Genomic DNA, 15,903 nt, shown 5'->3' on the forward strand with positions numbered 1-15,903 from the left:
ACTGTGTCGACTCGTACCTACGAACAGCAATACGTTCAAAGTACATTTATTTGGAAAACTTATATAATCAAGTTGAAGATGAGGGCTTTCCTCATCTGATATACACTAAGACATTATAGTAACTATCGAAATTATAGGTAACAACTGTTTATGACATTTAATGGTATTTAATGGTATTCATATAAAACATTGTAGGTTCATATATCTATTCCTGAAATCCATGGTTGCAATCCAGCACATGGCACTAACATTGTTTATCTAACACAATTTAAATAAGGAAGCACCTCACAAGTTATAAGTTCACTGAAATACATATACCGTATATACAACATTGATAACTTTATTACTATGGCGATGATTATACACATTATTAGTTAACTTCAATTAGGGTTCTACATCTATGCAATCTGGTTTCCGAGCTGGTCATGGGTGCACCTCAGTCACTCTCAAGGTCCTAAACTATATCATAACTGCCATCAATAAAAGACATTACAGTGCAGCCATGTTCATCGACCTGGCCAAGGCTTTCGACTCTGTCAATCACCACATTCTTATCGGCAGACTCAAAAGCCTTGCTTTCTCAAATGACTGCCTCGCCTGGTTCAGCAACTACTTCTCAGACAGAGTTCAGTGTGTCAAATCGGAGGGCCTGTTGTTCGTACCTCTGGGAGTCTATGGGGGTGCCACAGGGTTCAATTATCGAACCGACTCTTTTCTCTGTATACATCAATGATTTCGCTCTTGCTGCTGGTGATTCTCTGATCCACCTCTACGCAGACGACACCATTCTGTATACTTCTGGCCCTTCTTTTGACACTGTGTTAACTAACCTCCAGACGAGCTTCAAAACCGATCGCTGCCCGCACCTGCCCGCCCGTCCAGCATCATCAAAAAAGTGTGCAGTGCATCAACTCTTTATTTAACAGATTACAGTTTGAATCGGACAGCGGCCAATCAAATTGTGCCAGCTGAGAAAAAGTTGTGCGTGGCAGTGCAGAGGAACGTCGGCAGGTGAATTCAGATGGAGCCCTTGGAAAGATGATACCGAAAATTATTATATTAGGATATAAAGACTACGCTGTAGTCAACAAAAAACGGATTGCAACTTGCAAAACATGCGGGAAGAAAATTACAGATGAAGGCACAACAATTTCCAACTTTTTTCAACATTTGAAGCTGCACAAAGAGCGGTAAGTCGTGGCTAATATAGCCGACAGCTATCCATCACACGAGGTTGTGTGTTTGTTTCATGGGTTTCTTTTTGCTGGCTTGTGATGTCTGGAGCATGTATTGTTATGTGCGCTCCTCACTGCTTGCCTAGATTAGATTTGCAGATTGACTCGTCACCACGCTGTTCGGAGCTGGAAAAGATCAAATGAGCGCATTTGTGGCAGAGTGCCTCCTAGAATGGTTGTGTGCTCTTCCTATCCTGCTGATTACGGCGAGTGCTTGAACCTCTGATTGTGTTTCTGCTTCACACAAATCCCACCATCCCTCTCTCTGCTGTCCTCCGCAGTTTTGAGCTTTCTCCATTGATAATGAATGAAGAACGGCGGCTTATTTCATCTGAGGCACCGCATTCAGATACAGTTTTCCAGATAGAAATGCAATATATAGATCTGTACTCGATTCTCTATTCTACACGACAAAGGCTGTTGTAGGTGATGTATTTTTATGTGAATTGCCATGTTGGATGGCCAGCAGATACTCTGCTGCTTAATTCATCTACAGGAGAGCAACCACCCCACACAACCCGACCCATAGCAGCACCCACCCGTAGCTCGCGCTCCAGCAGGTATATTTCACTGGTCACCCCCAAAGCCTACTCCTCCTTTGGCTGCCTTTCCTTCCAGTTCTCTGCTGCCAATGACTGGAATGAATTGCAAAAATCACTGAAGCTGGAGACTCATATCTCCTTCACTATCTTTAAGCATCTGCTGTCAGAGCAGCTCACAGATCACTGCATCTGTACATAGCCCATCTGTAAATAGCCCATCCAACTACCTCATCCCCATGTTGTTATTTATATATATATTTATATATAAAAAAATTGTTTTGCTCCTTCGAATCCCAGTATCTGTTCTTGCACATTCTCATCTTCTGCACATCTATCACTCCATTGTTTATTGCTAAATTGTAATTACTTCGCCACTGCGGCCTATTGTGTTATTGACTGTGCGTTTGTTTATTCCATGTGAAACTCTGTGTTGTTGTTTGTGTCGCACTGCTTTGCTTTATCTTGGCCAGGTCGCTGTCGTAAATGAGAACTTGTTTTCAACTAGCCTACCTGGTTAAATAAAGGTGAAATAAAACAAAATCAGATTCGTTCTATGATGGGTAGCACCCACAATCCAGTTAATCTAGTCATCAAGACATGCCTATGTCAGGTAAGCATCCTTATTTCACTACTGTGTACAAATGTGACTCTTCACCATGTAATTTTCTTCAAAGTTCTGTTAGGCTCCATTGTACTAAACATTTCAACAAATTCATACAGCATACACTAGCTAGATAAGCGGAGAGAGAGAAAAATAATAACGTTTTTGGAAACAAGGCTTGTGATAGGACAAGCAGCATATGTGGTTGAGGTTAGAGACATGAAACTGATAGTCAAACTGTGGTGAGTATGTGCAACAGAGAATGTGCTAGAAGGCTTCAGAGATTCCGGAACGATGTTCAGTGAGAGGTTTGACCTTTGGTGTGTGGAATTTAAGGGACTTCACTGAGCAATGCTCCATAAACATGGTGGCAAAATACTGTCACGTTTTTCGTAGGGTTGAGACCTAGACGCAGCGGGAAAATGTACACTCATCTTTCTTTTATTAAAGTGAAGAAGGAAAAACACCAAAAACGTATACAAAACACAAAACGAACTTGACAGTCTTGTCAGGCACATATAGCTAAACAAGAACAATCTCCCACAAAATACTAACACAAACACATACCTATTTATAGGACACTCAATCAGAGGCAACTAGAAAACACCTGCCTCCATATTGAGAGTCCAACCCCAATTAACTAAACATAGAGATACAAAATAACTAGACTAAACATACAAATACATTAACATAGAACAGTGCCCAAAACCCGGAATAATAAATCAAACACCCAACTACTAACACAACCAGCCCGAACCACATAAAACAAATACCCCCTGCCACGTCCTGACCAAACTACAATAACAAATAACCCCTTTTACTGGTCAGGACGTGACAAATACAAAAAGGTCATGGCCTATTTTACTCTACATGGAAAATCTTTGTCACCACAAACAAACGTTTATGTGGCCACAAGGTTCAAAAAACACATCCTCCTGTTCTCACAACTAACACAACACACACAGGCACGTAACACACGTAACACACTGGTTTGCCTTTCATGTAAAGATTAAACGATTACAAATCTTGCAAGTCTACCGGTACCTAAGACCAAAGTCTACTGGAAATAATTGTATGTTTCAGGTGTAATGGCTTTTTCTCCCCACCCTTTTCCCCAGGAAGTGATGACGTCGCAGAGTAGGGGTCACAGTGGGTCAGGGGTTCAGATGAGGGGGTTGTATGTTCTGCTGTGTGTGGTACTGGCTCTACCAGGCTGCAGAGATTTACTCCCCAACATCTGGACCCGTGTGTTAACCCTGTCTCCTACACACACCAGTTTATCACCGAGCAGGGGGTCCTCAACATCACTCTGGAGACACTGAGCATGGCCAACACACACAGGAGCAAATCAGGCTGGTAGAGCCACACACACACACACACACACACACACACACACACACACACACACACACACACACACACACACACACACAACAGAACCAATGAAATAAATAGCTGAAAACAAAACAGGATCAAAATGAATGGGGTTCACAGGACGACAGAAAGGACACAACATCAGTTGGATAACAAAGCAAGCGCTATATCATATAGTAACTATCTTCCGTTATGTACAAAATCTGGAGTGAATCTGACATATGGTTCATGAGGAGAAGATGATTTTAAACATCAGCGTTACATATGCAAAGAATAAGTTACAGATTTTCATTCCAAAATGCTATGTATCCATTTTCAGAAATGTTGGTAAATTAACTTGAATTGTTTAAAGAAATTATGAAAGAGATTCGGATGTTTTTTCAGTATCTAATCATGGCATGGGGTTGTTCAATAAAGTACCACAGTATGAGTCATAATACCCATAAAACTTAACGGTTAAACAGGGAAATAGTTCCAATCGTTTTTCTACCATTCATTTTTCCCATGGGGGATTTTAGAAACCCTTAAAATAAGGGCAGTGTTTTGTGTAGACTTACCCTGGCGTGATGTTTTGATAACCATGTAAATCTCCATAACCAAGTGACTTTTAACAATATATTCGCCTTCTATTTACTCCCCAAAAATAAAATGCTAACTAACTGTTAATGTGGCTATTGTAAAGAACTACAAATGCCATGATGATCTGGACGAGACTGCCGGTAACGGCTGTCTTCGTCGTCAGATGAAACAGAGAAGTCATCGTCGGAAAAGGTGGACCAATACGCTGCGGAGGATGTGTTCATCATTAGTGTTTTAATGAAAAAGGGAACACTACAAAAATAAACTAAAGACGACAGCAAACAGTTCTGTTAGGAAAACACTAACAAAATACAATTACCCGCAAAACCCAAAGGAAAAACATGCTCCTTATGTGTGACTCCCAATCAACAACAACGAACTTCAGCTGTGCCTGATTGGGAGCCACACACGGCCCAAAACACAGAAATACAAAAACCTAGAAAAAGAACATAGAACGCCCACCCAATGTAACACCCTGGCCTAACCAAAATAAAGAACAACAAACCCCTCTCTATGGCCAGGGCGTTACACTGCCGAATCGAGGAAAATGTATCTAATGTTAGCTAAATGTAGCAATTAATAAATTGGCAACATATCTTTAAATTGACAATTCTGTGTACTGTCTTGTACACATTTTAAATTGACACAATACCTGTTAGCAAAGGTGTCAGTTAGAGATGACGTGCAGGAGCTAGGAAGGATTTGTAGTCTTGCATGATATCTACTTCGATGCTAATTAGCATTTTCGAATCTAAGAGTAAATAGAGCCGAATATATTGATAAAAGTCACCTTGTCCGAGAGAGATATACATGGCAAGGTCACGCCAGGGTAAGCCTACACGAAACACACCCCTTATTTTAAGTGTTTCTAAAAATGAATGGTGGTAAAAATGTATTTGTTTCAAATCTATAATTTGATGGTTTCATTTCAGAGACAAATAATCATGTTTTTTTGTGCAAAATGCTATACATCCACCTCACTCTCAGAGAAATAAGTAGAACTACTAAGTTTTACCCAGTCTGTAACGTCGGTCGTCAGGAATGGACCAAGGTGCAGCGGGTTGAGTGCTCATAATTAACTTTAATGAAAACACTTATACAAACAAAACAAAACGATGGACGACGAATACAGACTTGAAGGCAAACGACAGCAGTTCAAGTGACAACCTCCCACAAATACAAACACACCCTAATATATAGGACTCTCAATCAAAGGCAACTAGACAACACCTGCCTTCAATTGAGAGTCCACACCCGAATTAACTAAACATAGAAACAGACTAACTAGAAAGAACATAGAACATAGAGCAGTAACCAAAAACCCCGGAATACATAAATCAACTACCCTCTACATAATACACACACCCCGAACCACATAAACCAAATAACCTCTGCCACGTCCTGACCAGCCTACACTAACAAAATAACCCTCATACTGGTCAGAACGTGACATTACCCCCCCCCCAAAGGTGCAGACCCCGGATGCACCTCACACACAAAAAACAAAAAAAACAAATAACCCCCAAAACACTAACAAATCCCAAAAGTACATGGGAGGGAAGGGAGGGTGGCCACCGTCACCGACGGTGCTCCTGCAACACCCCCCCCTAACCCCAATACTCCCCCCTCAGGAGGTGGCTCAGGAGCCGGACGCAGACCCCACTCCACCCCTGGCTCACTCCCCTCATAAACTGTCTCTACAGTGATGTCCCTCTCTGTCGACCCCGGACTGTAGGGTGACTCTAGGAGCTCTGGACTGTAGGGTGACTCTAGGAGCTCTGGACTGTAGGACGACTCTAGGAGCTCTGGACTGTAGGACGACTCTAGGAGCTCTGGACTGTAGGACGACTCTAGGAGCTCTGGACTGTAGGACGACTCTAGGAGCTCTGGACTGTAGGACGACTCTAGGAGCTCTGGACTGTAGACAGACTCACTTGGTTCTGGACTGTAGCCAGACTCACTCGGCTCTGAACAGTGGGCCGTCTCACCTGGTTCCGAACAGTGGGCCGTCTCTCTCCAGGGCACTGTCGCCGGAAGCTCTGGACGAGGCACTGTCGCCGGAAGTTCTGGACGAGGCACAGTTGCCGGAAGTTCTGGACGAGGCACTGTTGCCGGAAGACCTGGTGCGTGGGGCTGGCTCAGGACGTGCCAGACTAAGGACACGCACCACATGGCTAGTACGAGGAACATGGACAGGACGTGCTGGACTGGGCTGACGCACTGAAGCCTGGTGCGTGGTGCTGGTAATGGAGGTACCATACTGGAGACACGCACCCTAGGGCTAGTGCGAGGAGCGGGAACAGGACGTATTCGACTGGGCTGACGCACTGGAAGCCTGGTGCGTGGTGCTGGTACTGGATATGCCAGCCTGGAAACACATACCTTAGGGCTAGTGCGTGGGGCGGGAACAGGATATATTGGACCGTGAAGGCGCACTGGCGGTCTTAAGCGCAGTACTGGCTCCACCCTTCCTGGCTGGATGCCCGCTTTCCCCTGACAAATGCGGGTCGCAGGTACTGCGCACACTGGCCTGTGAATACTAGGCCTCGACGCCGTGCACCTCACTCCAACGCACGGGACCTGACTAATAATAGGCTGCCCCCAATAAGCACGGGGATTTGGCTTGCGGCTCAATCCTGGCCCTGCCAAACTACCCATGTGCCCCCCCCAAAAAAATTATTGGGGCTGCCTCTCCGGCTTAAACGCCAGTCGTGTTCCCCTGTAGCGTTTCCGGTCTTCGCTCCATTTTCTTCATGGGCCCTCTCCGGCCATAATCTGTTCCCATGTCCATTTCTCCCGTTGGTCCAACTCAAATTCCCTTTGCTCCTCAAAGTCCACCTGTTGCTCCTTCCTCCGCTGCTTGGTCTGGATTTGGTGGGTGGTCCTGTATCGTCGGTCGTCAGGAATGGACCAAGGCGCAGCGGGTTGAGTGCTCATAATTAACTTTAATGAAAACACTTATTCAAACAAAACAAAACGATGGACGACGAATACAGACTTGAAGGCAAACGACAGCAGTTCAAGTGACAACCTCCCACAAATACAAACACACCCTAATATATAGGACTCTCAATCAAAGGCAACTAGACAACACCTGCCTTCAATTGAGAGTCCACACCCTAATTAACTAAACATAGAAACAGACTGACTAGAAAGAACATAGAAATAGACTAACATAGAGCAGTGACCAAAAAACCCCGGAATACATAAATCAACTACCCTCTACATAATTCACACACCCCGAATCACATAAACCAAATAACCTCTGCCACGTCCTGACCAGCCTACACTAACAAAATAACCCTCATACTGGTCAGAACGTGACACAGTCAAATGTAATAAATAACTAAATGTTTAATGAAGAACTGTACAAATGATATATTTGTGACGTCAATATTATTATTATTTTTTAAATAAATTATTCAATACCATAATACGAGATCTGTATGTAAAACTTTTACATTTTAGTCATGTAGCAGATGCTCTTATCCAGACGTACAGTAAGTGCATTCATCTTAAGATACACTATATATATACAAAAGTATGTGGACACACCTTCAAATGAGTGGATTTGGCCATTTCAGCCACACCCATTGCTGACAAGTGTATAAGTGTATATCAAGCCCACAGCCATGCAATCAACAGCTCAGCCACCAAGTGGTACTGTGCTTCTACACCTGCATTGCTTGCTGTTTGGGGTTTTAGGCTGGGTTTCTGTACAGCACTTTGAGATATCAGCTGATGTAAGAAGGGCTTGATAAATACATTTGATTTGATTTGATTTGGTAGGCCACACAAGCTCACAGAACCGAACTGCCGACTGCTAAATCGTCTGTCCTCGGTTGCAACACTCACTAACGAGTTCCAAACTGCTTCTGGAAGCAACTGGGTTTAAAAAATTATTTTATTGAAACATTTTTAGGGGGTAGATCAGCTTTAGTATTGCAGATAGATTGTAGCTTCCATCAATACATAATTTCCATCCCCATATATATTTTTTGTAAATCTATATATATATATCTATATATATATCTATATATCTATCTATCTATCTATCTAAATATATATATATATATATATATATATATATATATATATATATATATATATATACATACAGTGCCAAGAAAAAGTATGTGAACCCTTTGGAATTACCTAGATTTCTGCATAAATTTGTCATAAAATTTGATCTGATCATCTTAGTCACAACAATAGACGAACACAGTGTGCTTAAACTAATAACTAATAAAGCAGGAAGCACCAGCGACTAGATCAATAAAAAGTGGTTAACCTGTCTGGGCTAGGGGAAAGTATTTTCACGGCCGGATGAAAAACCTACCCAATTTAAACAGGTTACTACTCTGGCCCAGAAACTAGAATATGCATATTATTAGTAGATTTGGATAGAAAACACTCTGAAGTTTCTTAACTGTTTGAATAGTGTCTGTGAGTATAACAGAACTCATATGGCAGGCAAAAACCTGAGAAAATTCCAAGCAGGAAGTGGAAAGTCTGAGAATTGTAGTTCTTCTTTTGATTCTCTATCGAAACTACAGTGTCTGTGGGGGACGTTGCACTTCCTAAGGCTTCCATTGACTGTCTAAAGCATTGAGAAAGTGGTTTGAGCATTTTCCTGTCACTGGGCAGATAATAGGAGCTCAGTTTCTGAGTGGACTGCCTGGCAACAAAGGGATTGGATATGCTCGGTCCCGCGAGTGCGCCCCTCCTTCTTTTTCTTCTTGAATGAATATGCTATTGTCCGGTTGGAATAATATCGCAATTTTTACGTAAAAATACCATAAAGATTGATTTTAAACAGCGTTTAACATGCTTTTAAGTAAGGTAATGGAACATTTTGACTTTTCGTATCTCGTTCCACGGTCGCGCGTTATGCCTTTGGATAAGTGATCTGTACGCACGAACAAAACGGAGGTATTTGTACATAAATATGGATTACTTCGAACAAAAACAACATTTCTTGTGGAAGTAGCAGTCCTGGGAGTGCATTCTGACGAAGATCAGCAAAGGTAAGAGAATATTTCTAATACTAATTCTGAGTTTAGGTTGCCCCGAACTTGGCGGGTGTCTGAATAGCTCGCCGTGATGGCTGAGCTATGTACTCAGAATATTGAAAAATGTGCTTTCTCCGTAAAGCTATTTTAAAATCTGACACAGCGGTTGCATCCAGGGGGAGTCTATCTATAATTCTTAAAATAATTGTTATATATTTTGTCAACGTTTGGGTGAGTATTTTTGTAAATTGATGTGCACATTCACCGTAAGTTTTGGAGGGAAAACATTTTCTGAACATCACGCGTCAATGTAAAATGCTGTTTTTGGATATAAATATGAACTTTATCGAACAAAACATACATGTATTGTGTAACATAATGTCCTAGGAGTGTCATCTGATGAAGATCGTCAAAGGTTAGTGCTTCATTTAGCTGTGTTTTGGGTTTTATTGACACATGTCCTTGCTTGGAAAATGGCTGTGTGATTATTTTTGTCTATGTACTCTCCTAACATAATCTAATGTTTTGCTTTCGCTGTAAAGCCTTTTTGAAATCGGACAATGTGGTTAGATTAACGAGACGTTTATCTTTAAAATGGTGTAAAATAGTTGTATGTTTGAGAAAGTTGAATTATGACATTTTGTAGGGAAACGATATTAGCTACGATATGGGCTATTCTGGGCCACCCACATTTATATTTATGTGTATAAACTCAGCAAAAAATAAACGTCCTCTCACTGTCAACTGCGATTATGTGTAAATATTTGTATGAACATAATAAGATTCAACAACTGAGACATAAACTTAACAAGTTCCACAGACATGTGACTAACAGAAATGGAATAATGTGTCCCTGAACAAAGTGGGGGTAAAAATCAAAAGTAACAGTCAGTATCTGGTGTGGCCACCAGCTGCATTAAATACTGCAGTGCATCTCCTCCTCATGGACTGCACCAGATTTGCCAGTTCTTGCTGTGAGATGTTACCCCACTCTTCCACCAAGGCACTTGCAATTTCCCAGACATTTCTGGGGGGGAATGGCCCTAGCCCTCACCCTCCGATCCAACAGATCCCAGACATGCTCAATGGGATTGAGATATGGGCTCCTCGCTGACCATGGCAGAACACTGTCATTCCTGTCTTGCAGGAAATCATGCACAGAACGAGCAGTATGGCTGTTGGCATTGTCATGCTGGAGGGTCATGTCAGGATGAACCTGCAGGAAGGATACCACGAGGGAGGAGGATGTCTTCCTTGTAACGCACAGCGTTGAAATTGCCTGTAATGACAACAAACTCAGTCCAATGATGCTGTGATACACCGTCCCAGACCATGACGGACCCTCCACCTCCAAATCGATCCCGCTCAAGAGTACAGGCCTTGGTGTAACGCTCATTCCTTCAGCGATAAACGCGAATCCGACCATTACCCCAGGTGAGACAAAACCGCGACTTGTCAGTGAAGAGCATTTTTGCCAGTCCTGTCTGGTCCAGTGACAGTGGGTTTGTGCCCATAGGCGACATTGTTGCCGGTGATGTCTGGTGAGGACCTGCCTACAGGCCTACAATCCTGCAGTCCTCATTATCCTTGCAGCATGCCTAAGGCACGTTCACGCATATGAGCAGGGACCCTGGGCATCTTTCTTTTAGTGTTTTTCAGAGTCGGTAGAAAGGCCTCTTTAGTGTCCTAAGTTTTCATAACTGTGACCTTAATTGCCTACCGTCTGTAAGCTGTTAGTGTCTTAACGACCGTTCCACAGGTGCATGTTCATGAATTGTTTATGGTTCATTGAACAAGCATGGGAAGCAGTGTTTAAACCCTTTACAATGAAGATCTGTGAAGTTATTTGTATTTTTACGAATTACCTTTGAAAGACATGGTCCTGAAAAAGGGAAGTTTATTTTTTTGTTGAGTTTACACTACCGTTCAAAAGTTTGGGGTCAAAGCACATTTCTTGTCCATAACATTAAATTGATCAGAAATGAAGTGTAGACATTATTAATGTTGTAAATGAATATTGTTGCTGGAAATGGCAGATTTTTTATGGAATATCTACAGTACAAAGGCACACAGAGGCCCATTATCAGCAACCATCACTCCTGTGTTCCAATGGCACATTGTGTTACGTGACGTACAGCAGGTAAGCCACCAGGGGAAGACTCATCGAGGCCTGGTAGCAGATGGAGTGTACATCACGAGGTGATGGCTCCATCTGCTGGACGTGCCAGGTCTAGTGTGGGACGATTTAGTCCCACCTACCCTAGACAGGTTATTTCACTTTCACTTCTGTATTCATGAATACACCAACGAGAACATGTTATTGCAAATATGATAACCACAATTTTAATTTCATTCATGCAGTTCTCCATCGTAGGTGAGTTCATTATTTGAGTTGTGTTTTTGGCATTCTTGTCTCACCAAGTTGTATCATAGTATAACAAACTGAATGCAGTTTTACTTTGTATACTTTTTGTAAAGGCTTCAATAGGCTAAACCCAGCAAACACAACCCCTACACAATATTGTCTTGACGTTGTCTATTGAAATAGGCTACAGAAACAATAACTTGAAGTGTTGTCTTCCAGCCCCTCATTCTCTTCATCGCCATTGCATCGCAACCCAAGGGACCTTGTATCCGAAAAATATCCAGTTGGTAATGATAGATGATGTCACTGTCTATTACTACAACAGCAGTGCTGAACAAGAGGCCGTAGTGCCAGAATGGTTGAACCACCCTGAGGGAATTGAATTCTGGCAGGAGGTTAATCGAAATTTGAAATTTAATCGATTTGTAATGGATACGGCTGTGAGAGTAACAAGTGAACATTACAATCATTCACATGGTAGGACAAAATATGTGTGCCGAGACAGTGCAACAGAGCTGAAGGCCTAAAGGAGAATTGCATGGCTATACAGAGGTTCAATAACCAAAAAAACATATTTTCTTAGTTGCAGCCATTAGCCTACCTTTGTGAGCTGATACTTTTAACCAGTAGCCTATATTTGAAGTAAATGGTGCTGATTTATTATGGTCATTTTATGTGTCATACAGATCACTTTTACCAAGCTCATGGACGCTGTGGATGGAAGTCAGACGGAACCACAGAGGCCTTTATGAGCCATGCATATGACGGCAAGGACTTTGTCAGCTTCGATGTATCGACCAGAACATGGACAGCTGCAGTTTCCCATGCTGTATTTTACAAAAGAAAACGGGAAACAGATTTAGAAGATCTTGTTAGGCTGGTCATTCATTACGAATCTGGATGCATCCGTTGGCTGAAGAAACTGTTACAGTTTAGTGTTACATTTCGAGAACCCAAAGGTAACAACACACCAAATACTTTATTAACCGGTACATTTTGTAAAACCTCAACGAGGTGTTGCACTTACCATACCTATGTTCTCCTTTCGATTAAACAAAATCATTGACCCAGAGCACAAGCTATACAGTGCCTTCGGAAAGTATTCATACCCCTAGACCTTTTCCACTCTTTGTTTACGTTACAGCCTTATACTAAAATGGATGAATAAAAAAAAATTCCTCAGCAATCTACACACAATACCCCACAATGACAATGACAATGACAATGGTTTTTAGAAATTGCTGCAAATCTATTTAAAAAACTAAAACAGAAATAACTTATTTACATAAGTATTCAGACCCTTTCCTATGAGACTCAAAATTGAGCTCTCTGTAGCAGGTTCTCAGACTGGGGCGAAGGTTCATCTTTCAACAGGACAACGACCCTAAGCACACAGCCAAGACAATGCAGGAGTGGCTTCGGGACAAGTCTTTCAATGTTCTTGAGTGGCCCAGCCAGAGCCCAGATCGAACATCTCTGGAGAGACCTGAAAATAGCTGTGCAGCAACAGTCCCCATCCAACCTGACAGAGCTTGAGAGGATCTGCAGAGAATAATGGGAGAAACTCCCCAAATACAGGTGTGCCAAGCTTGTAGCGTCATATCCAAGAAGACTTGAGGCTGTAATCGCTGCCAAAGGTGCTTCAACAAATTACTGAGTAAAGGGTCTAAATACTTATGCAAATGTGATATCATTTAAAAATATATATATATATTAGCAAAAGATTCTAAAACCTGTTTTTGCTTTGTCATTATGGGGTATTGTGCACAGGTTGATGAGGGAAAAAAACAATTTAATACATTTTAGAATAAGGATGTAACATAACAAAATGTGCAAAAAGTCAAGGGGTCTGAATACTTTCCGAAGGCACTGTATATGTTCTTCGCGATGTGACATTTTGCAGACAGAATTCCTCTAGTCCAGTAAACAAACAGTACATGTCTGTAGTGTCAAGATGTCCATTGCATTGGAAAGGCAGACCAAATGTGTTCATCAAATATGTTCCTTTCAAGTCCCTGCCGTCAGTCTGTTTGAGAGACCACCTCATGGCAACTCCGAGGTGGAGGTCACATGTCATGTGACAGGGTTCTACCCTCGGGCGGTGCAGGTGGAGTGGCTGGGGGCAGAGGGGCTTCCCATGGTAGACGGGGTGAGCAGTGGGGAGGTGCTGCCCAACGGAGACGGCTCGTACCAGCTGAGGAAGAGCCTGACTGTCCCACAGGAAGCCCAGGACACCCAGAGCTACAGCTGCCTGGTGCTCCACAGCAGTGTAGCTGGGAACATCACAGTAACCTGGGGTAAGGTATCGGTACATTTCCCAATATTACTTACAATTGAATCGGCTGGAGATATACTACAGCATGTAATATGTTCATATGTATGATATTCTTTTTCCAGCTCCAAAGAAGAACCTGGCCAATGTGCTCATGGCTATAGTCATCATTGTGTCTGTAGTCTTGATACTCACTGTCCTATTCAAGTATTTAGTAAGGAGGAGAGCAGTAGGTAAGAGTCAATCTTAACTCTTGCTGCACTAGGTGTTATTTCTGATCAGAGTAAAGTAAACAAGAGCTTAATGACCCCTCACACACATTTTAAAGATTTTTCCCTTTCCTGTTTATTCAGCATAATACCCAGAGTAAGAGGATGACCAACGATGAATGAGAAAAGTCCTCTAGATGCATTTGATGCTCTATACAACCCTAAAGTAATTTACAAAATGTTAGACTTGATGCTTTTGTTGTTGTGGTTGATGCTCTATACAACCCTAAAGTCATTTATACATGTTAAAATTGCTGCTTTTGTTGTTGTGGTTGATGTTGTTACAAAAAAATATCTTGGTCCTGTTGTTATTTTACGAGCTGCAAGATGTAATCTAAACAACAAATAAACGTTTGAGTATATCATTGAAGGAGTGGTTAACATCAGGAAGTAACTCCATGGAGGAGGAGTTACATTTCAACTGTCTATTTTCTTTCTGTGAAGTGTGTTGTGACTGTTAAATGCACTTTAAATACATTGTGATTTGATTTTAACATGGTTCGGACTGGAGGAACTACATTCATGGAAAATTCAAGTAAAAAAAACACAGCATTTATTTAAATACAATTAAAAAAACACAACTTAATTAATCATTGTCTGCTTTCCAGTGTAGGGTTTCCAGTTACAGTGTGTTTTCAAGTGAGGAATTGAAGTCTAAAGTATTCTTCAAGTGGCCCATAAAAATGGAAGCCTTTTGGTTACAGAACATCTTTAAGCTTATTTGACAAAGAGAAATGTTCCCACATCAACCTACAGTGGAACAGTCCAAATCAAACTCAACAACAATGGAAACAGGAAGAAACTTTGCAGTGGCTTCTCTACAGCCCTGTTTAACACTCCACTCCTCTCCCACAAACCCCTCTGCTGGCTGGAGGTCAGATGGCAGCGCCTCACATTGCCAGCCCCGTCTCGCAGCAGGGGGAGGTGTACCTCACCCACAGGGCAATCCACCTGTCCACTGGGCCACGTTCAGAGGAGGGTTACCTTGTACCAGCCTGGGTCTCAGTTCAGCATGGCCATTCTCCCCCTGTGCTAGGCGTGTCTGCCCCCTGTCTCTCTGGTTGTGGTTGGGGGTGGGCTGGTTCACCTCTAGGCTGTCCCCTGGGGGGGGTCTGTGGGGCCGTGGAGCAGGGTGAGAACGCCCTGAACCCCGGAGAGCTGGAGGGAAGCCAGGCCCGAGAGACAGCCAGAGAGACAGTCCATCTGGCCTGGGCAGGTGTGCTCTACTTGCATGGTGGAACAAGATGAGGGAGACATGTCAGGATCCTGGGGAGAAAGGGACAGGATGTGATATCAGGAATACTACACAGGAAATGATGACATATAGAGGGATGGGCAAGGTGATTAGTATGTGTACATTAAATAAACTGAAGAAAGGAGTTTTGCCTGTAACACACTTTCGGCACAGGGGTTTGGCCCTGACCCTAACCCTGACCCCTGGCCCGGTCATGCCCTCTTCCTCTCCCCTCACCTCGGTCATAGAAGGGCACCAGCAGGAAGGTACCAGACTGCTCGGGGGTGTTGGCGCGGGTCTGGATGATGAAGTGGGCACGGAGGCGGGCAGTGGTGATCTCCTCAAACATGCTGCCTGTGGAGTCCATAGCAAACACCAACGCTGGAGGCTGCTTCACACTGAACAGTCTGCCCTCAGGAG

At 42.7% G+C, this 15,903-nt stretch overlaps 1 protein-coding gene across 6 annotated transcripts; it reads left to right on the forward strand.

Moving 5' to 3' along the window:
• Positions 1 to 11,564: 11,564 nt before the first annotated feature.
• Positions 11,565 to 14,614, forward strand: LOC106597015 (major histocompatibility complex class I-related gene protein). 6 transcript variants are annotated; one of them, XM_014188252.2, is made up of 6 exons: positions 11,565 to 11,717; positions 11,928 to 12,185; positions 12,395 to 12,667; positions 13,816 to 14,005; positions 14,106 to 14,213; positions 14,334 to 14,614. In XM_014188252.2, exons 1-6 carry the CDS (start codon positions 11,672 to 11,674, stop codon positions 14,356 to 14,358), a joined length of 900 nt encoding a protein of 299 aa, XP_014043727.2. In that variant the 5' UTR covers positions 11,565 to 11,671; the 3' UTR covers positions 14,359 to 14,614. The 6 variants fall into 6 exon arrangements, with proteins under 6 accessions (XP_014043727.2, XP_045580705.1, XP_014043728.2 ...); XM_045724749.1 differs by having other exon boundaries at positions 11,928 to 11,995; positions 13,721 to 14,005; XM_014188251.2 differs by having other exon boundaries at positions 11,566 to 11,717; positions 13,721 to 14,005.
• Positions 14,615 to 15,903: the final 1,289 nt, after the last annotated feature.

The sequence above is a fragment of the Salmo salar genome, chromosome ssa09 (assembly GCF_905237065.1).
Source record: "Salmo salar chromosome ssa09, Ssal_v3.1, whole genome shotgun sequence".
Lineage (NCBI taxonomy): Eukaryota > Metazoa > Chordata > Actinopteri > Salmoniformes > Salmonidae > Salmo > Salmo salar.